Source organism: Hemitrygon akajei, chromosome 9 (genome assembly GCF_048418815.1).
Source record: "Hemitrygon akajei chromosome 9, sHemAka1.3, whole genome shotgun sequence".
NCBI lineage: Eukaryota > Metazoa > Chordata > Chondrichthyes > Myliobatiformes > Dasyatidae > Hemitrygon > Hemitrygon akajei.
In genome coordinates, this window is record NC_133132.1 from 4,574,515 (window position 1) to 4,600,704 (window position 26,190).

A 26,190-nucleotide genomic window follows, 5' to 3' on the forward strand; every position below is an offset into this window, starting at 1 on the left:
TGTTATGATTCGATCCATATAGCGACACTATGCAGCCTCCGTACACTCTGTTATGATTCGATCCATATAGCGACACTATGCAGCCTCTACACACTCTGTTATGATTCGATCCATATAGCGACACTATGCAGCCTCTGCACACTGTGTAATGATTCGATCCATATAGCGACACTATGCAGCCTCTGCACACTCTGTTATGATTCGATCCATATAGCGACTCTATGCAGCCTCCGTACACTCTGTTATGATTCGATCCATATAGTGACACTATGCAGCCTCTGCACACTGTGTAATGATTCGATCCATATAGTGACACTATGCAGCCTCTGCACACTGTGTAATGATTCGATCCATATAGCGACACTATGCAGCCTCTGCACACTGTGTAATGATTCGATCCATATAGCGACACTATGCAGCCTCCGTACACTCTGTTATGATTCGATCCATATAGCGACACTATGCAGCCTCTGCACACTGTGTAATGATTCGATCCATATAGTGACACTATGCAGCCTCTGCACACTGTGTAATGATTCGATCCATATAGCGACACTATGCAGCCTCTGCACACTGTGTAATGATTCGATCCATATAGCGACACTATGCAGCCTCTGCACACTGTGTAATGATTCGATCCATATAGCGACACTATGCAGCCTCCGTACACTCTGTTATGATTCGATCCATATAGTGACTCTATGCAGCCTCCGTACACTCTGTTATGATTCGATCCATATAGCGACACTATGCAGCCTCTGCACACTCTGTTATGATTCGATCCATATAGCGACTCTATGCAGCCTCTGCACACTGTGTTATGATTCGATCCATATAGCGACACTATGCAGCCTCTGCACACTGTGTTATGATTCGATCCATATAGCGACACTATGCAGCCTCTGCACACTGTGTTATGATTCGATCCATATAGCGACACTATGCAGCCTCTGCACACTGTGTAATGATTCGATCCATATAGCGACACTATGCAGCCTCTGCACACTGTGTTATGATTCGATCCATATAGCGACACTATGCAGCCTCTGTACACTGTGTAATGATTCGATCCATATAGTGACTCTATGCAGCCTCCGTACATTCTGTTATGATTCGATCCATATAGCGACACTATGCAGCCTCCGTACACTCTGTTATGATTCGATCCATATAGTGACACTATGCAGCCTCCGTACACTGTGTAATGATTCGATCCATATAGCGACACTATGCAGCCTCCGTACACTGTGTTATGATTCGATCCATATAGCGACACTATGCAGCCTCCGTACACTCTGTTATGATTCGATCCATATAGCGACACTATGCAGCCTCTACACACTCTGTTATGATTCGATCCATATAGCGACACTATGCAGCCTCTGCACACTGTGTAATGATTCGATCCATATAGCGACACTATGCAGCCTCTGCACACTCTGTTATGATTCGATCCATATAGCGACTCTATGCAGCCTCCGTACACTCTGTTATGATTCGATCCATATAGTGACACTATGCAGCCTCTGCACACTGTGTAATGATTCGATCCATATAGTGACACTATGCAGCCTCTGCACACTGTGTAATGATTCGATCCATATAGCGACACTATGCAGCCTCTGCACACTGTGTAATGATTCGATCCATATAGCGACACTATGCAGCCTCCGTACACTCTGTTATGATTCGATCCATATAGCGACACTATGCAGCCTCTGCACACTGTGTAATGATTCGATCCATATAGTGACACTATGCAGCCTCTGCACACTGTGTAATGATTCGATCCATATAGCGACACTATGCAGCCTCTGCACACTGTGTAATGATTCGATCCATATAGCGACACTATGCAGCCTCTGCACACTGTGTAATGATTCGATCCATATAGCGACTCTATGCAGCCACCGTACACTCTGTTATGATTCGATCCATATAGTGACTCTATGCAGCCTCCGTACACTCTGTTATGATTCGATCCATATAGCGACACTATGCAGCCTCCGTACACTCTGTTATGATTCGATCCATATAGCGACACTATGCAGCCTCTGCACACTGTGTAATGATTCGATCCATATAGCGACACTATGCAGCCTCTGCACACTGTGTAATGATTCGATCCATATAGCGACACTATGCAGCCTCTGCACACTGTGTAATGATTCGATCCATATAGCGACACTATGCAGCCTCTGCACACTGTGTAATGATTCGATCCATATAGCGACACTATGCAGCCTCTGCACACTGTGTAATGATTCGATCCATATAGCGACTCTATGCAGCCTCTGTACACTCTGTTATGATTCGATCCATATAGCGACTCTATGCAGCCTCCGTACACTGTGTAATGATTCGATCCATATAGCAACACTATGCAGCCTCTGCACACTCTGTTATGATTCGATCCATATAGCGACACTATGCAGCCTCCGTACACTGTGTAATGATTCGATCCATATAGCAACACTATGCAGCCTCTGCACACTCTGTTATGATTCGATCCATATAGCGACTCTATGCAGCCTCTGCACACTGTGTAATGATTCGATCCATATAGCGACTCTATGCAGCCTCTGCACACTGTGTAATGATTCGATCCATATAGCGACACTATGCAGCCTCCGTACACTGTGTAATGATTCGATCCATATAGCAACACTATGCAGCCTCTGCACACTCTGTTATGATTCGATCCATATAGCGACACTATGCAGCCTCCGTACTCTCTGTTATGATTCGATCCATATAGCGACACTATGCAGCCTCTGTACACTCTGTTATGATTCGATCCATATAGCGACTCTATGCAGCCTCCGTACACCGTGTAATGATTCGATCCATATAGCAACACTATGCAGCCTCTGCACACTCTGTTATGATTCGATCCATATAGCGACACTATGCAGCCTCCGTACAGTCTGTTATGATTCAATCCATATAGCGACTCTATGCAGCCTCCGTACACTCTGTTATGATTCGATCCATATAGCGACTCTATGCAGCCTCCGTACACTGTGTTATGATTCGATCCATATAGCGACACTATGCAGCCTCTGCACACTGTGTAATGATTCGATCCATATAGCGACACTATGCAGCCTCTGTACACTCTGTTATGATTCGATCCATATAGCGACACTATGCAGCCTCTGCACACTGTGTAATGATTCGATCCATATAGCGACACTATGCAGCCTCTGCACACTGTGTAATGATTCGATCCATATAGCGACTCTATGCAGCCTCTGTACACTGTGTAATGATTCGATCCATATAGCGACTCTATGCAGCCTCTGTACACTCTGTTATGATTCGATCCATATAGCGACACTATGCAGCCTCTGCACACTGTGTAATGATTCGATCCATATAGCGACACTATGCAGCCTCCGTACACTCTGTTATGATTCGATCCATATAGCGACTCTATGCAGCCTCTGCACACTGTGTAATGATTCAATCCATATAGCGACACTATGCAGCCTCTGCACACTGTGTAATGATTCGATCTCTGTGAATGACAGTATGCAAGACAAGCTGCTTTCTGTTTTTGTTTCATTTGGACATGGCCCCTGTGGATGTCAGCCTGGAAGAGGAAGTGTTCACGTCCAACATTCCTGTTACTCGGGGTCATCAGGGGCCACTTTAAACAGAGGTGAGTTGAGTGCTCTCTCTCACTGTGAGGTAGTGTTGGGTCTCTCCTGGAGCGGTCAGTGATTGTGTCTAATTTTGTGGCAGAAGGGGACAAGGCAGGAACCGGATATTGATAGTAGATGATCAGCCATGATCTCAAAATGGCGGTGCAGGCTCAAAGGGCCGAATGGTCTACTTCTGCACCTATTGTCTATTGTCTATTTGCTACATTAATGACTAGAAGATCCATTTTATTGAATTGGAAAGAGATTAATCCTCCAACTACATCTCAATGGTTTTCCCAAACCATATCTTGTTTAAACTTTAAAAAAAATTAGAAGTGGTACTTTTGATCCCTTGGTTAAATTTGAAGGAACTTGGAGGCCAGTTATTCAGTATTTTCATACAATGTAATTTGACCTTTTCTGATTCCTTTGTATAAACCTTAAATACAGGTAGAGAAGCGGAGTTGACGACATTAATTATTAATGTAATAACATGTAATAAAATCAGCCCAGCTTTGTTTAGTTTAATTTACCTTGTTTTTGATTTTTCAATTTTGGTCATCTCTTTATTTCATGCTTATATTAAGAGTTTGGGAGGTCAGCTATATTGACGTCACTTACAGCTAATATTTACATACGTTAATTACCAATAAGGTAATCCCATTCCCTTTGTACTTTTATGAAATCGATGTATATCTGCTTAAAACAATATAAAAAATTGAAAAAGAAAGATCAATTTGCTACACAGTGTGTAGACGTTGTATACTGTCATTGTACAGATCAAAGCATTACAGTGTGTAGACGTTGTATACTGTCATTGTACAGATCGAAGCATTACACAGTGTGTAGACGTTGTATACTGTCATTGTACAGATCGAATCATTACACAGTGTGCAGATGTTGTATACTGTCATTGTACAGATTGAAGCATTACACAGTGTGTAGATGTTGTATACTGTCATTGTACAGATTGAAGCATTACACAGTGTGTAGACGTTGTATACTGTCATTGTACAGATCGAAGCATTACAGTGTGTAGACGTTGCATACTGTCATTGTACAGATCGAAGCATTACACAGTGTGTAGTCGTTGTATACTGTCATTGTACAGATCGAAGCATTACACAGTGTGTAGACGTTGTATACAGTCATTGTACAGATTGAAGCATTACAGTGTGTAGACGTTGTATACTGTCATTGTACAGATCGAAGCATTACACAGTGTGTAGACGTTGTATACTGTCATTGTACAGATCGAAGCATTACACAGTGTGTAGACGTTGCATACTGTCATTGTACAGATCGAAGCATTACACAGTGTGTAGACGTTGCATACTGTCATTGTACAGATCGAAGCATTACAGTGTGTAGACGTTGTATACTGTCATTGTACAGATCGAAGCATTACACAGTGTGTAGACGTTGTATACAGTCATTGTACAGATCGAAGCATTACAGTGTGTAGACGTTGCATACAGTCATTGTACAGATCGAAGCATTACACAGTGTGTAGACGTTGTATACTGTCATTGTACAGATCGAAGCATTACACAGTGTGTAGACGTTGTATACAGTCATTGTACAGATCGAAGCATTACAGTGTGTAGACGTTGCATACAGTCATTGTACAGATCGAAGCATTACACAGTGTGTAGTCGTTGTATACTGTCATTGTACAGATCGAAGCATTACACAGTGTGTAGACGTTGCATACTGTCATTGTACAGATCGAAGCATTACACAGTGTGTAGACGTTGTATACAGTCATTGTACAGATCGAAGCATTACAGTGTGTAGACGTTGCATACAGTCATTGTACAGATCGAAGCATTACACAGTGTGTAGACGTTGTATACTGTCATTGTACAGATCGAAGCATTACACAGTGTGTAGACGTTGTATACTGTCATAAAACAGATTGAATCGTTACTCATTGTGCAGAGGTTGTATACTGTCATTATACAGATCGAAGCATTACACAGTGTGTAGACGTTGCATACAGTCATTGTACAGATCGAAGCATTACACAGTGTGTAGTCGTTGTATACTGTCATTGTACAGATCGAAGCATTACACAGTGTGTAGACGTTGTATACTGTCATTGTACAGATCGAAGCATTACACAGTGTGTAGACGTTGTATACTGTCATTGTACAGATCGAAGCATTACAGTGTGTAGACGTTGTATACTGTCATTGTACAGATCGAAGCATTACACAGTGTGTAGTCGTTGTATACTGTCATTGTACAGATCGAAGCATTACACAGTGTGTAGACGTTGTATACTGTCATTGTACAGATCGAAGCATTACACAGTGTGTAGACGTTGTATACTGTCATTGTACAGATCGAAGCATTACACAGTGTGTAGACGTTGTATACTGTCATTGTACAGATCGAAGCATTACACAGTGTGTAGACGTTGTATACTGTCATTGTACAGATCGAAGCATTACAGTGTGTAGACGTTGTATACTGTCATTGTACAGATCGAAGCATTACACAGTGTGTAGACGTTGTATACTGTCATTGTACAGATCGAAGCATTACAGTGTGTAGACGTTGCATACAGTCATTGTACAGATCGAAGCATTACACAGTGTGTAGTCGTTGTATACTGTCATTGTACAGATCGAAGCATTACACAGTGTGTAGACGTTGTATACTGTCATTGTACAGATCGAAGCATTACACAGTGTGTAGACGTTGTATACTGTCATTGTACAGATCGAAGCATTACAGTGTGTAGACGTTGTATACTGTCATTGTACAGATCGAAGCATTACACAGTGTGTAGTCGTTGTATACTGTCATTGTACAGATCGAAGCATTACACAGTGTGTAGACGTTGTATACTGTCATTGTACAGATCGAAGCATTACACAGTGTGTAGACGTTGTATACTGTCATTGTACAGATCGAAGCATTACACAGTGTGTAGACGTTGTATACTGTCATTGTACAGATCGAAGCATTACACAGTGTGTAGACGTTGTATACTGTCATTGTACAGATCGAAGCATTACACAGTGTGTAGACGTTGTATACTGTCATTGTACAGATCAAAGCATTACAGTGTGTAGACGTTGTATACTGTCATTGTAAAGATTGAAGCATTACACAGTGTGTAGACGTTGTATACAGTCATTGTACAGATCGAAGCATTACACAGTGTGTAGATGTTGCATACTGTCATTGTAAAGATTGAAGCATTACACAGTGTGTAGACGTTGTATACTGTCATTGTACAGATCGAAGCATTACACAGTGTGTAGACGTTGTATACTGTCATAAAACAGATTGAATCGTTACTCATTGTGCAGAGGTTGTATACTGTCATTATACAGATTGAATTATTACACAGTGTGCAGAGCTTGCATACTGTCATCACAAGAATTGAATTCTCACACAGCGTGCTGAGGGTGCATCGTGTTGTTAAAAGATATCAAACTGTTACACAGTGTACAGAGGTTGCTCCAACGTGAAACAGTAGCAAAGCAGAATAACGTTTAGTGGACACACGAATGTGTAGTGCGGGCAAGGAGAATCAGAATCACGTTTATCAACACCGTCATGTGTCGGGAAATTTGTTACCTTAGTAGAAGCAGTTGAATGCAATACCTGGAAATATTTGAACCAATCATTTATATATCATTATATTTATTAAGTGTTCATTTTCCATTTAGGAATCATATTGCAGTGAGGAAGAAGGTGCTCCTGAATCATTCAGTGTGTTTTCATTTTTCTGTACCTACCTGATGGTAACAATGAGAAGGGGACATGCCCTGGTTGATGCGAGTCCTTAATAAATGACATTGCCTTTGTGAGGCACCGCTCCTGGAAGATGTCCTGGTTACTACAGGGGCTTGTACGTGAGATGGAGCTGACTAATTTTATAACTTTCTGTAGCTTCCCTCAGTTCTGTACAGTAGCCCCTCTCCCCCCAGCCACATACCAGACCATGCTGCTGCCTGTATGAATGCTGCACAAGACGTCTATAGATGTTTTTGAGTGTTTTAGTTTTCAAACCAAATCTCCTGAAACTCCTAATGAAGTATAGCCACTGTCTTGCCTTCCTTATAACTGTATCAATATGTTGGGACCATTTTAGATCCTCAGAGATCTTGACACCCAGGCACTTGAAGCTGCTCACTCTCTCCACTTCTGATCCCTCTATGAGGATTGGTATGTGTTCCTTCGTCTTACCCTTCCCGAAGCCCACAATCAGCCCTTTCATCTTACTGACGTTGAGTGCCAGGTTCTTGCTGTGGCACCACTCCACTAGTTGGCATATCTCACTCCTGTACGCCCTCTCGTCACCACCTGAGATTCTATCAACAATGGTTGTACCATCAGCAAATTTTTAGATAGTATTTGAGCTATGCCTAGTCACACAGTCAGGGGTATACAGAGAGTAGAGCAGTGGGCTAAGTACACACCCCTGAGGTGTACCAGTGTTGATCATCAGCGAGGAAGATGTGTTATCACCAATCCGCACAGGTTATGGTCTTCCAGTTAGGAAGTCGAGGATCCAGTTACAGAGGCCCAGGTTCTGTAATTTTTCAATCAGGATTGTGGGATTGATGGTGTTAAATGCAGATGAACAGCATCCTGACAGAGGCATTTGTGTTGTCCAGGTGGTCTAAAGCCTTGTGAAGAGCCATTGAGATTGCATCTGCCATTGACCTATTGTGGTGACGGGCAAATTTCAGGGGGTCCAGGTCCTTGCTGAGGCAGGAGTTCAGTCTAGTCATGACCAGCCTCTCAAAGCATTTCATCACTGTCGATGTGAGTGCTACCGGGCGATGGTCATTAAAGCAGACCACATTATTCTTCTTGGGCACTGGTATAATTGTTGCCTTTTTGAAGCAGGTGGGAATTTCCGCCCAAAGCAGTGGGAGGTTGAAAATGTCCTTGAATACTCCTCCCAGTTGGTCAGCACAGGTTTCCGGAGCCTTTCCAGCTACTCAGTCGGGGCCTTCCGCCTTGCGAGAGTTCGCTCTCCTGAAAAACAGCCTGACGTCGGCGTCTGATACCCAGATGACAGGGTCACTGGGTGCAGTAGGGATCTTCACAGCCGTAGTTATATTCTCCCTTTCAAAGCGGGCATACAAGAGGCTGAGTTCATCTGGTAGTGAAGCATCGCTGCCATTCACCCGATAAAAGGTGACAATAAGAGTGATAGTGATTGAATAGTCCATTTTACCGTACGAAGGGAGTGTGCCCACCCAGAATATTTTTTCTTCTTCCCTTGTCCATTGGGCATCATTTGTCGCGTCGTATGACACACGAGGCTCGCTGGTGGAGAGTCTGTGCACTGGCAGGGAGAGACTTGCACATTCAGCTCTCCTTTTTGCAAGACTGCTAGCCAGTGGTGGAAGCTGAAAGCGAGAGCGACAAGCACTACACACTACGCACCACACCACACTACACACACCACACCACACACCACACACCACACCACACCACACTACACACTACACACCACACACCACACACCACACCACACCACACTACACACTACACACCACACACCACACTGGACACAACAGCCTATCTATCTACCGACCGTTAAGTCACTGGTGCTTAGGGCAGCAATGAAGGTCGTCCGTCTCTGGCCGCAGCTTGCTTTTCACTCCAGTCAGTCATGCAAGTCCCGGGCGGAGACGCGAGGACGTGGAAGGATTCTTCATTGCTGTTTCTGTAACAGTTTTGTTTTACCAGTCGGAGTTGTCTTTCTCCAGGAGCGACGTGATGTTGTCAGCACTGCTGGCCCGCGGCTTTCGTTTTCAAACGTCAGCCTGCTCCCCACCGAGTGCTGGGTGAAAGAGGGTACCTTGTCCCGAAGCATCTCCCCCACTCCCGCGCACCGCCACAGGAACAAACCTCTCGGCCAGTCACCAATCTAACCAATCCCATCTGTCGGCGTGCAGTCCAAATCCCAGCCGTGTTCACACCTGACGTGCCTGGCTCCAGCAATTCGGCAGACTTACCGTACCAGGCACCAGTCTCTCTGCAAGAACCTCCTCTCACACATCTCCTTTAAACTGCTTCCTCCCCTCTGCTCTTCACATCTCCATTCTCACTTCTCTCATTTTCTCCGTCGCTCCCACCACACCAGAGGAAACACTGTTCTTGGCAACAGCCTGAGAACTGATGGAAGTATCTCTTTGATCCTGGGCAGATGAGGCCATTGACTGGGTGGGGTAACTGTTAACTGTGACCGTGGCTGAAGTGGAGGGTGAACAGAAATGGCTGACCGTTTGGTGAAGGTCAAAGAGCACTGGCAAACACACGGGTGGTATTTGTAACAAAATGAGTTTAATATCAACATTTGAGAGTAATCTCAGTTGCTAATGTAAAAATGTTTAAACAAGTTATAAACACTGGACAGAGAATTAGATTCCATGCTTTGACGCTTTGGCTCCTCATAGCTCCCAGAACGAGAGAATTCCTCACATCATTAATAACAGAAAGTTATCATAGGAAGGAACAAATTCACAGACTGAGTCTGTGTAGGAGAACACATGGTCCAGCAGCACTCAGTGTCCAGCAGTGGCAGACACTTTGAACAAAACATTCAGACAAATGTTTCACACTCAGTATATTTGATTTCACATGATGTAACTGATGTAGAAGTCACACCCAGTTCTATCATCAAAAGTTGACTGTGACCATGCATTTTCCTTTACAGAGACAGTGATTGCTACTGGCTGCGTGCTGGGATCACATTTTGAAGGGGCATTCTAATTTCCCAAAAATACCTTTTATGCATAGTATGTACAGTAAAACTCTCAGGGCATGTGATTATCTAAATTCAGTGTTGCGAACAGCTGACACATCAACGCAGCTCCAACCTGTGCAAAGGTGAGGTCTCAGGGAGGCTGTCTCACACACCCGCCTCTGGGCGTCGTCTGCGGTACTTCTCACCCGCTCTAACACGGAGGTCACAGCGCACTTCAGCTTCTCTTCCCCAGTCCAAGCTTCAGGCAGATCATTTCCACACATTAATCCAGTGTCAGTTCCAGTTGCTTAACGTTCTCAGCGTCGTTCAATCACGCTTTGTCCTGACACTGCTGGAACCCCTCTCCTTCCCGTGACTGATCGGATAGATCCTTGCTCCCTCCTCGGCATGGAGGTGGGGAGCCACCCACTGAACACTGGGAGAACTGATGGGATGACGGTATTGTGCAGTCCGCACTGAGTCGCCCTTCCGGGCGGGCAGCACCACCATCAGCCATTGCCTGCCTCTGTGTTCCGGCGGAGCCCCCCGCAGAGGGAGCTCTGCAGGGTCACAGGCTCTTCTCACGGGTGAGGTGCTGCCTGAGCAGTCATCTCCAGCAGGTGCCCAGGGTGAACCAGGGCCCGGCAGCTCAGCGATGCGTCTGCTTGCCAGCGAGCACCCCACTCCCGAACACCATCCCGGGCACTGGCACTGAAACAGCAGGCCTGGCCGGGGGCCTGCGAGCCGATAGGACCACTGAGGGGTGAGCAGGACCCTTTGTAAAAGCCGAGAACTGCTGGTAGCACTCCTCCACTACGGCGAGTTGAAGTGGGACACGGGCACAGATTACCCACCGCACACACTCACCCAATGTGATCGCGGACCTTCAGACAGGATAGATAGAGGGGCTGTTACACCCAAGGTGCAGGACAAGGAAGGGCAGTCGGGAAGGAGGAAGGGGTGCGGAGTGCCCCTGTGGCCATCCCCCTCAACAACAGGCATATCACTTTGGATCCTGTTCGGGGTGGGGGAGGGGGGGGACAGGGATGGTGACCTAATAGAGGAAAATCACAGTCGGGCCCCTGGCACAGAGTCTGCCTCTGTGACACTGAAGGGAAACGGGGAGAAGATAGGGGATGATAGGGGACTCATTAGTGCGTGGTAGATCACGTCTAACCAATCTTATACAGAGTTTTTCAAGCAAGTTACCAGGAAAGTTGATGAGGGCAAGGCAGTGGATGTCGTCTACATGGACTTTAGTAAGGCCTTTGACAGGGTCCCGTATGGGACGCTGTCCAGAATGTTCAGTCGCTCGGGGTTCAGAATGAGGTAGCAAATGGGGTTGGACGTTGGCTTTGTGGGAGAGGCCAGAGAGTGGTAGTGGACGGTTGCCTCTCTGACTGGAGGCCTGTGACTACTGGAGTGCCACAGGGATTGTGGCTGGGTCGGTTAGTGATTGTCATCTACAGTATATCAACGATCTGGATGAGAATGTGGTAAGCCGGATCAGCAAATTAGCAGATAACACCAAGATTGGAGGAGTAGTGGAGAGGGAGGGAGGCCATCGTGGCTCGTCGAGGGATCTGCGTCAGCTGGAAGAATGGGCTGAGAAGTGTCAGATGGAATTTAAGGTAGACAAGTGTGAGATGTCGCACTTCGGTCGGACCAGTCAGGGTAGGTCTCACACAGCGAACAGTCGGACACTGAGGAGGGCGGCAGAGCAAAGGAATCTGGGAACACGGGCCCATAATGCATTGAAAACGGCGTCAGAGGTAGACAGGATTGTAAAGAAAGCTTCTGGCACATTGGCACAGGAAATGGGACGTTATGTTGAAGTTGTATAAAACATCGGTGAGACCTAATTTGGAGCGTTGTGTGCAGTTTTGGTCACCTGCCTACAGGAAAGCTGTAAATGAGGCTGAAAGAGAAATGAGAAAATTTACCAGGACTATTGGACCTGAGTTATAAGGAAAGACTGAATAGGTTAGAACTTCACTCCCTGGAATGTAGAAGATTAAGGGGAGATTAGATAGAGGTTTACAAAATTATGAGAGATATAGATAGGGTAAATGCAAGCAAGCCGTTTCCACTGAGATTCAGTGGGATTACAACTAGAGGTCATGGGTTAAGGGCTAAAGGTGAAAAGTTTAAGGAGAACATGAAGGGAAACTTCTTCACTCAGAGAGTCAAGAAGTGTGGAATGAGCTGCCAGAACGAGTGGAGCATATGAGCTGGATTTCAACGTTTAAGAGAAGTTTGGATAGGTACATGGATGGTAGGGGTATGGTCCGGGTGCAGAATGATAGGACTAGGCAGCTTCAATAGCTCAGCGTGGACTGGATGGGCCAAAGTGCCTGATTTGGTGCTGTAGTTATCTATGGCTGATAAATAGTGGGCACAGCATGGCGTATGATTTGTAAAGGTTGAGAGATATCACTGGATATGTAGACATTCCCCTGGGCCGTACTGGAGGGCGGTGGGGGGTCCGGGGGCTTTGGTCTGCCAAATGAGCTACGGGTCTCAGTCACAGGTCCAGCGTCTGTCCCAGAACTTCACCCTACAGCCGCATGCTTATCTCATCCCAAGTGGAGGAGCTGGAACTGGGAATTCTGCAAGGTGGGTGTAACGCATCAGGGCCCTGTGATCAAACCTGCTCCGTGTGCAGGAGCTCGGGCACTGGACTACGTGAAAGGTCGGTGCGGGGAGGGGAAGGATAATCGGAGGGCAGTGGTGGTGAGGGGTCAGACCTGAGCAGATGGATGTTTCCCCATCCGGCAGCTAGGCACAAAGTCCCCTCCACCTCGTCCTCAGCCCTGCTACGACACATGTGCACCATATTGGGGAACCCCTGATCTGACGGCCCTTTCCCATTCCCCAAAGTCCTGCTCTGGTTGCATGTTGCTGTCTGTTGAGGACGGATACTGCACAGCAGTATCCACAGCACTGCTGCCTCTCAGGCCAGTCACAGTTCAATTGTGTGGCAAACCACTTGCCCTGTTAGGGTCTGGATTTCGGGCCAGTGGGAGGGGTCGGGCTGATCAGGGCAGAAGCCCACGCTCTGTCCCATCCCGGCCAGATCTCCGGACTAGTCTCCGGCTGCTTTTCCAAGCTTCCTGGGGTCTGACGCAGCCTCCATGCAGCTGTGATCACGAAATATTCCCTGGACAACAGATGGCAATTTATCCTGCACCGTGTCCTGCTGTATCATCTGGTGTTCCCTCTGCTTCATCGCCTCCACCACATCCTGTCCAGGAAGAAGTGGACAAAAAGGTGCCTTTAGTCACATGCTTATAGGGAGGTTTCCCAGGTCCCCACTGAGTTAGGAAAGTGAACCCTTGAGATATTTCTGACCCCTCCCTACATCTGCACCCTAACCCTCCTCCATCCTCTGGCCCCATGCCCCCACTCCCCCACCACAACACCAGCCTCCACTTCCCCAAGATGACCCTGATTGACAATGAAATCCAGAAATGTACCGGATCAGAATTGTTTTCAAACAGCAGAGAATTGTCAGACTTCACATGAATCCTCGGCTTATTGATTGCGTCTTCAAGGCTCAGCCCAAACCATAATTTATTCATAATAACCTGCAGGTGAAAGGGCACAGGTCAGACATCAGAGGGCAAGACAGTCACACAAACAAAAGATCAGATAGCAGCTAGATCAAGGATCAGAGGGCAGGTGGGTCACACAGGTCAGGGATCAGAGGGCAGGTGGGTCACACAGGTCAAGGATCAGAGGGCAGGTGGGTCACACAGGTCAGGGATCAGAGGTCAAGACAGTCACACAAACAAAAGATCAGATAGCAGCTAGATCAAGGATCAGAGGGCAGGTGGGTCACACAGGTCAGGGATCAGAGGGCAGGTGGGTCACACAGGTCAGGGATCAGAGGGCAGGTGGGTCACACAGGTAAGGGATCAGAGGGCAGGTGGGTCACCCAGGTCAGGGATCAGAGGGCAGGTGGGTCACACAGGTCAGGGATCAGAGGGCAGGTGGGTCACACAGGTCAGGGATCAGAGGGCAGGTGGGTCACACTGGTCAGGGATCGGAGGGCAGGTGGGTCACACAGGTCAGGGATCAGAGGTCAAGACAGTCACACAAACAAAAGATCAGATAGCAGCTAGATCAAGGATCAGAGGGCAGGTGGGTCACACAGGTCAGGGATCAGAGGGCAGGTGGGTCACACAGGTCAGGGATCAGAGGTCAAGACAGTCACACAGGTCAGGGATCAGAGGGCAGGTGGGTCACACAGTGACAGAGCAGAAAACACAAGCATAAACAACTGACAAGTCGAGTTGGGCTGAGAGGTTTTCAAAGTGAAGAACTTCTGGTGATTGTTTCACAGATGATGCTCGCTGGGCATTTCTGGGTGGCTTTTCTGTTCTGGGTTTTCAGCAGCTGACACACTGCGTCCCTTTGTAGCCAACTCTCTCAGGCCTGCCAGGAGCCAGAGTTCACCATTCACCCAGTACATTAGGTCCCTGCACCACGGTTTCCAACTGCCTCAAGGGCATTTCACCAACCCCTTGGTCTCCTCTCCAGGAGCATCTGAACAATGAACCATCCTTCCAGAGGACTAGGGGCAGGCCTCGGTACTGACACACTGCACTCAGGCACACGTCGGAAACCAATGTGGCCAAGGATGCGATGAAATTATCACTTGGTTTTGGGTCAGTTACAACGCTGAGGTCTGCTTCCTGGGGTCACAAGGGACTGCAGATAATGGAATGTGGAGCACACTGGGTTAGACCACAAGACCATAAGACAGAGGAGGAGAATTAGGCCATCTGGCCCATTGAGTCTGCTCCGCCATTCAATCATGGCTGATCTTTATTTCTCCTCCTCTACCCCAGTTCCCAACCTCCTTCCCGTAACCTTTGATGCCAATGTCCAATCAAGAACCTATCAATCTCTGCCTTAAATACACCCAACGACCCGGCCTCCACAGCTGCACGTGGCAACAAATTCCACAGATACATCACACTTTGGCTAAAGAAATTTCTCCATATCTCTGTTTTGAAAGGGCGCCCTTCCATCCTGAGGCTGTGCCCTCTTGTCCTCGACTCCCCCACCATGGGAAATAACTGCCATATCTAATCTGTTCAGGCCTTTTAACATTCGGGATGTTTCTATGAGATTCCCCCTCATTCTCCTGAACTCCAGGGAATACAGACCAAGAGCTGCCTGACGTTCCTCATACGGTAACCCTTTCATTCCTGGAATCATTCTCGTGAATCTTCTCTGAACCCTCTCCAATGTCAGTATATCCTTTCTAAAATAAGGAGCCCAAAACTGCACACAATTCTCCAAGTGTAGTCTCACAAATCCCTTATAGAGCCCCAACTTCACATCCCTGCTCTTATACTCTGTACCTCTAGAAATGAATACCAGCACTGCATTCGCCTTCAACCCACTCAACCTGGCAGTTAACCTTTAGGGTATCTTGCACAAGGACTCCCAAGTCCCTTTGCATCTCTGCATTTTGAATTCTCTCCCCATCTAAATAGTAGTCTGCCCGTTCATTTCTTCCACCAAAGTGCATGACCGTACACTTTCCAACATTGTATTTCATTTGCCACTTCTTTGCCCATTCCCCTAGACTATCTAAGTCTCTCTGCAGGCTCTCTGTTTCCTCAACACTACCCACTCCTCCACCTATCTTTGTATCATCGGCAAATTTAGCCAGAAATCCATTAATCCCATAGTCCAAATCATTGACATACATCGTAAAAAGCAGCACTCCCAACACCGACCCCTGTGGAACTCCACTGGTAACCGGCAGCCAGAATAGGATCCCTTTATTCCCACTCTCTGTTTTCTGCCGATCAGCCAGTGCTCCACCCATGCTAGTAACTCCTCTGTAATTCCATGGGATCTTATCCTGATAAGCAGCCTCCTGAATGGCACCTTGTCAAAGGCCTTCTGAAAATCTAAGTACACCACATCTACTGCATCTTCTTTGTCTACCCTGCTTGTAATTCCCTCAAAGAATTGCAGTAGGTTTGTCAGGCGGGAAACCATGCTGGCTTTGGCCTATCTTGTCATGTGCCTCCAGGTACCCCGTTATCTCATCCCTAACAATCAATTCCTACAACCTCCCAACCACCAATGTCAGCTTAACAGGTCTATAGTTTCCTTTCTGCTGCCTCCCACCCTTTTTAAATAGCGGAGTAAATAACATTTGCAATTTTCCAGTCATCAGGTACAATGCCAGAATCTATCGATTCTTGAAAGATCATCGTTAATGCCTCCACAATCTCTCCAGCTACTTCCTTCAGAACCCGAGGGTGCATTCCATCAGGTCCAGGAGATTTATCCACCCTCAGACCATTAAGCTTCCTGAGCACCTTCTCAGTTATAATTTTCACTGCACATACTTCACTTCCCTGACGCTCTTGAATGTCCAGTATACTGCAGATGTCTTCCACTGTGAAGACTGATGGAAAATACGCATTCAGTTCCTCTGCCATCTCTGCACCTCTCATTACAATATCTCCAGCATCATTTTGTATTGATCCTATATCTACCCTCGACTCTCTTTTACCCTTTATATACTTGAAAAAGCTTTTAGTATCTTCTTTGATATTAGTCACCAGCTTCCTTTCATAATTCATCTTTTCCTTCCTAATGACCATCTTAGTTTCTTTCTGCAAGTTTTTAAAAGCTTCCCAATCCTCGATCTTCTCACTAGCTCTGGCTTCCTTGTATGCCCTCTCTTTTGCTTTTACTTTAGCTCTGACTTCACTTGTCAGCCATGATAGTGTCCTTCTTCCCTTTGAAAATTTCTTATTTGGAATATAACTGTCTTGTGAAGGGTTGGGTAGCGTCTGTGGGGGATCCTGCATCAGACTGAGAGTGGAGAGGTGGGTGACTCCGTTTTTATCTCTTTCTCAAGACATCCTCTCGTCCCGTCATCCACTTGCCTCACACTCCCCCTCCTGGTTCCATCCACACAGGATCACCCACTCCCCCATCTGACATTTTCCTCTCCCCTGATGGCTCCCACTATTATTTTCTTTACCTATCCGAGTCCAGCATTGGAAACCCTTTCTTCCTGTTCATCTCCCTCATCTCACCTTCACCCTCACATCACCTCACTCCACCTGCCTCTACCTATCACCTCATCACCGTCACCTCACCCCACTTCACTCCATCTGCCTCTACTGATCAACTACCAGCCTCTTGTCTCTCCATTCCATCCCTCCCTCTATCTTCCCATCATCTTTTACCCCTCCCTGAAAAACTAATCACCTACCTGCTTCTCCTTTGATCCACCAATCACCTATCTAACACTCCTTCATCCACCAATCTCCTAACCTCTACTCCTCCTTGATCCACCAATTACCTATCTAACACTCCTTCATCCACCAATCTCCTAACCTCTACTCCTCCTTGATCCACCAATTACCTATCTAACACTCCTTCATCCACCAATCTCCTAACCTCTACTCCTCCTTGATCCACCAATCACCTATCTAACACTCCTTCATCCACCAATCTCCTAACTTCTACTCCTCCTTGATCCACCAATCACCTATCTAACACTCCTTCATCCACCAATCCCCTAACTTCTACTCCTCCTTGATCCACCAATCACCTATCTAACACTCCTTCATCCACCAATCACCTACAGGCCCTTGTCTCACCTCTCCCCTTCATACAAGCCAGCACCAGAAACACTGATAATCCCTCCACTCCTCCCCCCTCCTCACAGATCTGCTGAGGAGTTCCTCAGTCAGACTGTGTGTGTGTTACCCGACTCTGCCAACGGAGCCCTTTGGCAGTGAAGACCGGAGAAAGGCCTCAATTTGATCTCCAGGTGAGTATGTGAGGTATGTGGAGGTGTCGGGTAGGGAGTCGTGAGCCCTCACAGGACCATACTTCAGACCATGACAGCCAAACCTACATCATGGACACAAAATATCATAAAATCATGAGGGGCAGAAATAGGGAAAAAGCACAAAGTTTCTTAGGGAAAGGGAACAATTGTCCCAAGAGCGCTGATTTAGAGTGAGAAGGGAACGATTAGGAGGAACCTGTGGGTGTCTGCAATGAGCCGGTACAGGAGGTTATTGAGGTGGCTGGACAAGTACATGCATAAAGAGAGGTTTAGAGGGCAAATTAGTCAGCATGGACCAGTCGTCCTACGAATGTTTCCCTACTGGGCCAAGCCCTTCCAGATATAGCAGCCTCCAAGTAAGGAACTTGCAGCGCTATGAACAGGCCTAGCGGCTGGGGGCGTATCAGAAGGTCAGGAGTAATCCTGACCCCTCCGGGCAGTTACCACCAATGTTCCCGTTTCACTTCAGGTCCGGCCAGAGGATCACAGCCTTGTCGTCGTGGTTTGGAGGCTCAATGATCCAGAGGATCACAGCCTTGTCGTGGTGGTTTGGAGGCTCAATGATCCAGAGGATCACAGCCTTGTCGTGGTGGTTTGGAGGCTCAATGATCCAGAGGATCACAGCCTTGTCGTGGTGGTTAGGAGGCTCAGTGATCCAGAGGATCACAGCCTTGTCGTGGTTTGGAGGCTCAGTGATCCAGAGGATCACAGCCTTGTCGTGGTGGTTTGGAGGCTCAGTGATCCAGAGGATCACAGCCTTGTCATGGTGGTTTGGAGGCTCAGTGATCCAGAGGATCACAGCCTTGTCGTCGTGGTTTGGAGGCTCAGTGATCCAGAGGATCACAGCCTTGTCGTGGTTTGGAGGCTCAGTGATCCAGAGGATCACAGCCTTGTTGTGGTGGTTTGGAGGCTCAGTGATCCAGAGGATCACAGCCTTGTCGTGGTGGTTTGGAGGCTCAATGATCCAGAGGATCACAGCCTTGTCGTGGTGGTTTGGAGGCTCAATGATCCAGAGGATCACAGCCTTGTCGTGGTGGTTTGGAGGCTCAGTGATCCAGAGGATCACAGCCTTGTCGTGGTGGTTTGGAGGCTCAGTGATCCAGAGGATCACAGCCTTGTCGTGGTGGTTTGGAGGCTCAGTGATCCAGAGGACTGTGCTGGATGGAGCTCGGGCTTTATGCTTTGGCCCTTGGTAGGGTCACCCATGCCAAACAGGTCACAGGGTAGAGGCCAGACCAGGAATGGTCCACCGGTCCTCCAGGTTTGGGGGTTCAGATCAGGGCTGACAATAGTAACTGGTCAAACAAAACTGTTTTGAAGACAGCAATGAAGAATTTACAGCTGAGTTTACAGTGTTGTTTATTTACACTGTTCCTCGGCCTGCACCCGGGACTTGCACGACCGACAGGAGTGAAAACTGAGCTACTGACGGGACCCTGAACACCAGCAGAGTTGGGGGATCTTCATTGCTGACCCTGAACACCAGCAGAGTTGGGGGATCTTCATTGCTGACCCTGAACACCAGCAGAGTTGGGGGATCTTCATTGCTGACCCTGAACACCAGCAGAGTTGGGGGATCTTCATTGCTGACCCTGAACACCAGCAGAGTTGGGGGATCTTCATTGCTGTCTTGAACACCAGCAGAGTTGGGGGATCTTCATTGCTGTCTTGAACACCAGCAGAGTTGGGGGATCTTCATTGCTGTCTTGAACACCAGCAGAGTTGGGGGATCTTCATTGCTGACCCTGAACACCAGCAGAGTTGGGGGATCTTCATTGCTGTCTTGAACACCAGCAGAGTTGGGGGATCTTCATTGCTGTCTTGAACACCAGCAGAGTTGGGGGATCTTCATTGCTGTCCTGAACACCAGCAGAGTTGGGGGATCTTCATTGCTGTCCTGAACACCAGCAGAGTTACAGGTAGCAAACAAGCAGGCTGGTCAATTAGTGGGATTTAACCTCCCCATTGCCTGCAGTGGGGTATGTCTCCCATTCCGAACGAGCATCCCTCGATCCTGTACACAAACATTGGCCCAGGGGCTGGTTCTGCATGGGGTGGCCCAGAGTGCCCACAGGGATCATTCAGCCAACAGGATTTGGGAGGACACCAAAAACCGATGCTGGTTTCCACTGGTGTGCGTGTACTGTGGACAGCACCCTGACCAGCTCCAGTGCACACACAGGGAGCTGTGGACCCGGCCTCACCCTCTGGGACGTGCACCTTTCTCACTACTACCATCAGGAGGGAGGGACAAGAGCCTGAAGACACACACTCCACAATTCAGAAACAGTTTCTTCCTGTCTGTCATCAGGTATCTGAACACTGTCTCTCTTTCACACAATTTATTTCTGTTTATTTCAGGCCAAACATCATAACGGGGAAGAAATGTGATCTAAGTGACTTTGACGGTGGAGTGATTGTTGGCGCCTGTCGGGGTGGTTTGAAACTGCTGATCTCTTCAGATTGTCACACACAACACACTCGAGTTTACAGAGAATTGTGTAAGAAACTGAACACACCCAGTTAGTGGCAGTTCAGTGAGTAAAAATGAGAGAGAATGTTTGACTACCAGCAAGGCGACAGTAACTCAAATAACCACTTGCTACAACAGCGGTGTGCAGAAAAACAACTCTGAGCCTTGAAGTGAAGAGTCAACAGCAGCAGAAGACCATGAACATACAGACACTCTGTGGCCACCGGTTAGGTCCAAGAGGCCAGAGGCCGGATGTGCACAGCTCGATCTGGGATACGGGCACTTTCCGCAACGCAGGCCTGATGTCCAGCCTCAGGCCCACCTGAGTCCATAAAGCTGAAGATCACCTTTTACCTGAGCAGTGGCGCTGATGATCTTCTTGCCTCCAGCTGCCCCGACCAGCATCATGGAGCTTTTGTCCTTCGACAGCAGAATCGTGGGAGTCATGGAGGACGGGGGCTGCCGCTGGGATAGAACTGAAAGAGAAAGCGGAACCAATCTCTGAGTGCATCAGTCACTCCTGATCTGCCACCTCACCTCCCCTTGCCCCTGTGACATCATCAAAGGCCAAATGGACACTGAGAGGAAGACAGTTATTTAATTAAAGGGGATGATGAGCCAGCGACTCTCCCTCAAACACAGCCTGTAGTGGAATTGCTAAATTGTTGTTCCACAGTGAAAATCTTTGCTTGGATGCCATCCATACTGATTATTTCACCACATCAGTCCAACAGGGGAAAACAATAACACTTGGTAGAATAAAGTGTAACAGCTACAGAACAAGGGCAGCACAGGCAGGAAATAACCTGCAGTGTCAGACAGAGGCAGATGGTCAGCTCACAGACCAGCTTATCATACAAGATGGCGAATCAATGGTCATATGACAGCTGTCCTACAGCCGGTGGGACGTGTTGTCGTGAACTATTCAATGGCCATAGGACAGCTGTCCTACAGCCGGTGGGACGTGTTGTCGTGAACAACTCAATGGCCATATGACAGCTGTCCTACAGCCGGTGGGACGTGTTGTCGTGAACTATTCAATGGCCACATGACAGCTGTCCTACAGCCGGTGGGACGTGTTGTCGTGAACTATTCAATGGTCACATGACAGCTGTCCTACAGCCGGTGGGACGTGTTGTCGTGAACTATTCAATGGTCACATGACAGCTGTCCTACAGCCGGTGGGACGTGTTGTCGTGAACTATTCAATGGTCACATGACAGCTGTCCTACAGCCGGTGGGACGTGTTGTCGTGAACTATTCAATGGTCACATGACAGCTGTCCTACAGCCGGTGGGACGTGTTGTCGTGAACTATTCAATGGTCACATGACAGCTGTCCTACAGCCGGTGGGACGTGTTGTCGTGAACTATTCAATGGTCACATGACAGCTGTCCTACAGCCGGTGGGACGTGTTGTCGTGAACTATTCAATGGTCACATGACAGCTGTCCTACAGCCGGTGGGACGTGTTGTCGTGAACTATTCAATGGTCACATGACAGCTGTCCTACAGCCGGTGGGACGTGTTGTCGTGAACTATTCAATGGTCACATGACAGCTGTCCTACAGCCCGGTGGGACGTGTTGTCGTGAACTATTCAATGGTCACATGACAGCTGTCCTACAGCCCGGTGGGACGTGTTGTCGTGAACTATTCAATGGTCACATGACAGCTGTCCTACAGCCGCTGGGACGTGTTGTCGTGAACTATTCAATGGTCACATGACAGCTGTCCTACAGCCGCTGGGACGTGTTGTCGTGAACTATTCAATGGTCACATGACAGCTGTCCTACAGCCGCTGGGACGTGTTGTCGTGAACTATTCAATGGTCACATGACAGCTGTCCTACAGCCGCTGGGACGTGTTGTCGTGAACTATTCAATGGTCACATGACAGCTGTCCTACAGCCGCTGGGACGTGTTGTCGTGAACTATTCAATGGTCACATGACAGCTGTCCTACAGCCGCTGGGACGTGTTGTCGTGAACTATTCAATGGTCACATGACAGCTGTCCTACAGCCGGTGGGACGTGTTGTCGTGAACTATTCAATGGTCACATGACAGCTGTCCTACAGCCCGGTGGGACGTGTTGTCGTGAACTATTCAATGGTCACATGACAGCTGTCCTACAGCCGGTGGGACGTGTTGTCGTGAACTATTCAATGGTCACATGACAGCTGTCCTACAGCCGGTGGGACGTGTTGTCGTGAACTATTCAATGGTCACATGACAGCTGTCCTACAGCCGCTGGGACGTGTTGTCGTGAACTATTCAATGGTCACATGACAGCTGTCCTACAGCCGCTGGGACGTGTTGTCGTGAACTATTCAATGGTCACATGACAGCTGTCCTACAGCCGCTGGGACGTGTTGTCCTGAACTATTCAATGGTCACATGACAGCTGTCCTACAGCCGCTGGGACGTGTTGTCCTGAACTATTCAATGGTCACATGACAGCTGTCCTACAGCCGCTGGGACGTGTTGTCCTGAACTATTCAATGGTCACATGACAGCTGTCCTACAGCCGCTGGGACGTGTTGTCCTGAACTATTCAATGGTCACATGACAGCTGTCCTACAGCCGCTGGGACGTGTTGTCGTGAACTATTCAATGGTCACATGACAGCTGTCCTACAGCCGCTGGGACGTGTTGTCGTGAACTATTCAATGGTCACATGACAGCTGTCCTACAGCCGCTGGGACGTGTTGTCGTGAACTATTCAATGGTCACATGACAGCTGTCCTACAGCCGCTGGGACGTGTTGTCGTGAACTATTCAATGGTCACATGACAGCTGTCCTACAGCCGCTGGGACGTGTTGTCGTGAACTATTCAATGGTCACATGACAGCTGTCCTACAGCCGCTGGGACGTGTTGTCGTGAACTATTCAATGGTCACATGACAGCTGTCCTACAGCCGGTGGGACGTGTTGTCGTGAACTATTCAATGGTCACATGACAGCTGTCCTACAGCCGGTGGGACGTGTTGTCGTGAACTATTCAATGGTCACATGACAGCTGTCCTACAGCCGGTGGGACGTGTTGTCGTGAACTATTCAATGGTCACATGACAGCTGTCCTACAGCCCGGTGGGACGTGTTGTCGTGAACTATTCAATGGTCACATGACAGCTGTCCTACAGCCCGGTGGGACGTGTTGTCGTGAACTATTCAATGGTCACATGACAGCTGTCCTACAGCCCGGTGGGACGTGTTGTCGTGAACTATTCAATGGTCACATGACAGCTGTCCTACAGCCCGGTGGGACGTGTTGTCGTGAACTATTCAATGGTCACATGACAGCTGTCCTACAGCCCGGTGGGACGTGTTGTCGTGAACTATTCAATGGTCACATGACAGCTGTCCTACAGCCCGGTGGGACGTGTTGTCGTGAACTATTCAATGGTCACATGACAGCTGTCCTACAGCCCGGTGGGACGTGTTGTCGTGAACTATTCAATGGTCACATGACAGCTGTCCTACAGCCCGGTGGGACGTGTTGTCGTGAACTATTCAATGGTCACATGACAGCTGTCCTACAGCCCGGTGGGACGTGTTGTCGTGAACTATTCAATGGTCACATGACAGCTGTCCTACAGCCCGGTGGGACGTGTTGTCGTGAACTATTCAATGGTCACATGACAGCTGTCCTACAGCCCGGTGGGACGTGTTGTCGTGAACTATTCAATGGTCACATGACAGCTGTCCTACAGCCCGGTGGGACGTGTTGTCGTGAACTATTCAATGGTCACATGACAGCTGTCCTACAGCCGGTGGGACGTGTTGTCGTGAACTATTCAATGGTCACATGACAGCTGTCCTACAGCCGGTGGGACGTGTTGTCGTGAACTATTCAATGGTCACATGACAGCTGTCCTACAGCCGGTGGGACGTGTTGTCGTGAACTATTCAATGGTCACATGACAGCTGTCCTACAGCCGGTGGGACGTGTTGTCGTGAACTATTCAATGGTCACATGACAGCTGTCCTACAGCCCGGTGGGACGTGTTGTCGTGAACTATTCAATGGTCACATGACAGCTGTCCTACAGCCGGTGGGACGTGTTGTCGTGAACTATTCAATGGTCACATGACAGCTGTCCTACAGCCGGTGGGACGTGTTGTCGTGAACTATTCAATGGTCATATGACAGCTGTCCTACAGCCAGTGGGACATGCTTTCGAGGTTTTGTAAATTCTGCCTGATGGGAGGGCGGAGACGAGAGAATCGGAAGGGATAGGTGGGGCCACGGATTCGGCCAACTACCTTATTGAGGTAACGAGAAGTGAAGATGGAGGGGAGGCTGCTGGGTGTGTCTTTAATCACAGAAATGGGAGGAGATTAGCCAGCAACTCTCTAACTCCTGACGAAGGGTCTCGGCCGATACATTGACTGCTCCTTTCAACGGGTGCAGCCTGGCCTGTTGAGTTCATCCAGCTTGTTTGTACGTGTTAACTCTCTTGTCTGTGGGGCGAGGTTGAGAAACCCAATGACAACCTTTCCCTTCATGACAGTGGTTCATTGACCTGAGGAAAGGGTTGGTGCCCACGCTGCTGACATTGAGACAGTGTGAACTTTGAGCTGGCAGGCCTGCCTGGGCCAGCCTTGCTGATGTCACGGTCAAGAGAGCTCACCAATGCCTCTTCTTTGTCAGAAGGCAAAAGAAACTTGGCACATTTCCACCAACGCTCGCCGATTTTTATTGATGCATTTTGTCTGGGTGCCTTGCAGCTTGGTATGACTGCCAGAAACTGCAGAGAGTTGTGGGCACGGAAATCTACCACCCTCCTATGACTTCCCATTGCCTTGGGAAAGCAGTCAGTCGTGGCTCCACTGACACTGAGGAGCTATTGCAGGCAACCGGCTGTAGTGTAGGTGAGGAATAAGACTCCACACATCCAGGACATCTCCTCTCCAATTACACCCCTAGAGCACACAAAACTATGACAGCTCGTACCACCGTTCTGTCGAAGGACCATGGAATAGCTCTCGAGTATGATAACATGGACTCTTCACCGCTCAATCACAGAAGCTGATGGAAGCACTCAGCATATCAGACATCACTTGCAGGGAGAGAAACACAGTTAAGGGAGCAGAACAATTCTTGAGGAGGGTCTTTATTCTGAAACATTTCTCCTCCAACAGATGTTGCCTGATGTACTGAATGTCTCCACCAGTTGCTGTTTTAACAGATGGCTGTGCTTCCTGTTCGCCTCAGGTCATGTTCCCGAACCCGTTACTCTTTCACTTGTACTTACGAGGACCGTTTACTTTAACACTGTCACAGAAGTCAGCCAGTTGATTGTTTAGGATGATGCCAGTACTCTTAGAATAGACCATGGAGCCAAATCTGTTGATAGAAAACACAGTTTACCCATAGCCTATCCAGTTCTGTTTTCAGGAAGGAGGCTAATTGGTGGTCCTTTGTCATTGTATTTAACTCCCTCGCATCTATTGGAATAAACAGTTGACTTTTCGAGCTGAGATCCTTCACCAAGACTGGAACAG

The 26,190-nt window shown here is 48.0% G+C and overlaps 1 protein-coding gene across 1 annotated transcript in view; it reads right to left on the bottom strand.

The window, feature by feature from the left end:
- Positions 1 to 9,949: 9,949 nt before the first annotated feature.
- Positions 9,950 to 26,190, bottom strand: part of LOC140732863 (glutathione hydrolase 5 proenzyme-like) — a 128,431-nt gene continuing 112,190 nt past the window's right edge. Inside the window, exons 9-12 of the mRNA XM_073055493.1 lie at positions 25,941 to 26,032; positions 21,039 to 21,160; positions 13,848 to 13,958; positions 9,950 to 13,615 (exon numbers count right to left, since the gene is read on the bottom strand). Coding sequence (XP_072911594.1) covers positions 13,457 to 13,615; positions 13,848 to 13,958; positions 21,039 to 21,160; positions 25,941 to 26,032 — 484 coding nt within the window. The 3' untranslated portion in view covers positions 9,950 to 13,456. The remainder of the gene's footprint in view (positions 13,616 to 13,847; positions 13,959 to 21,038; positions 21,161 to 25,940; positions 26,033 to 26,190) is intronic.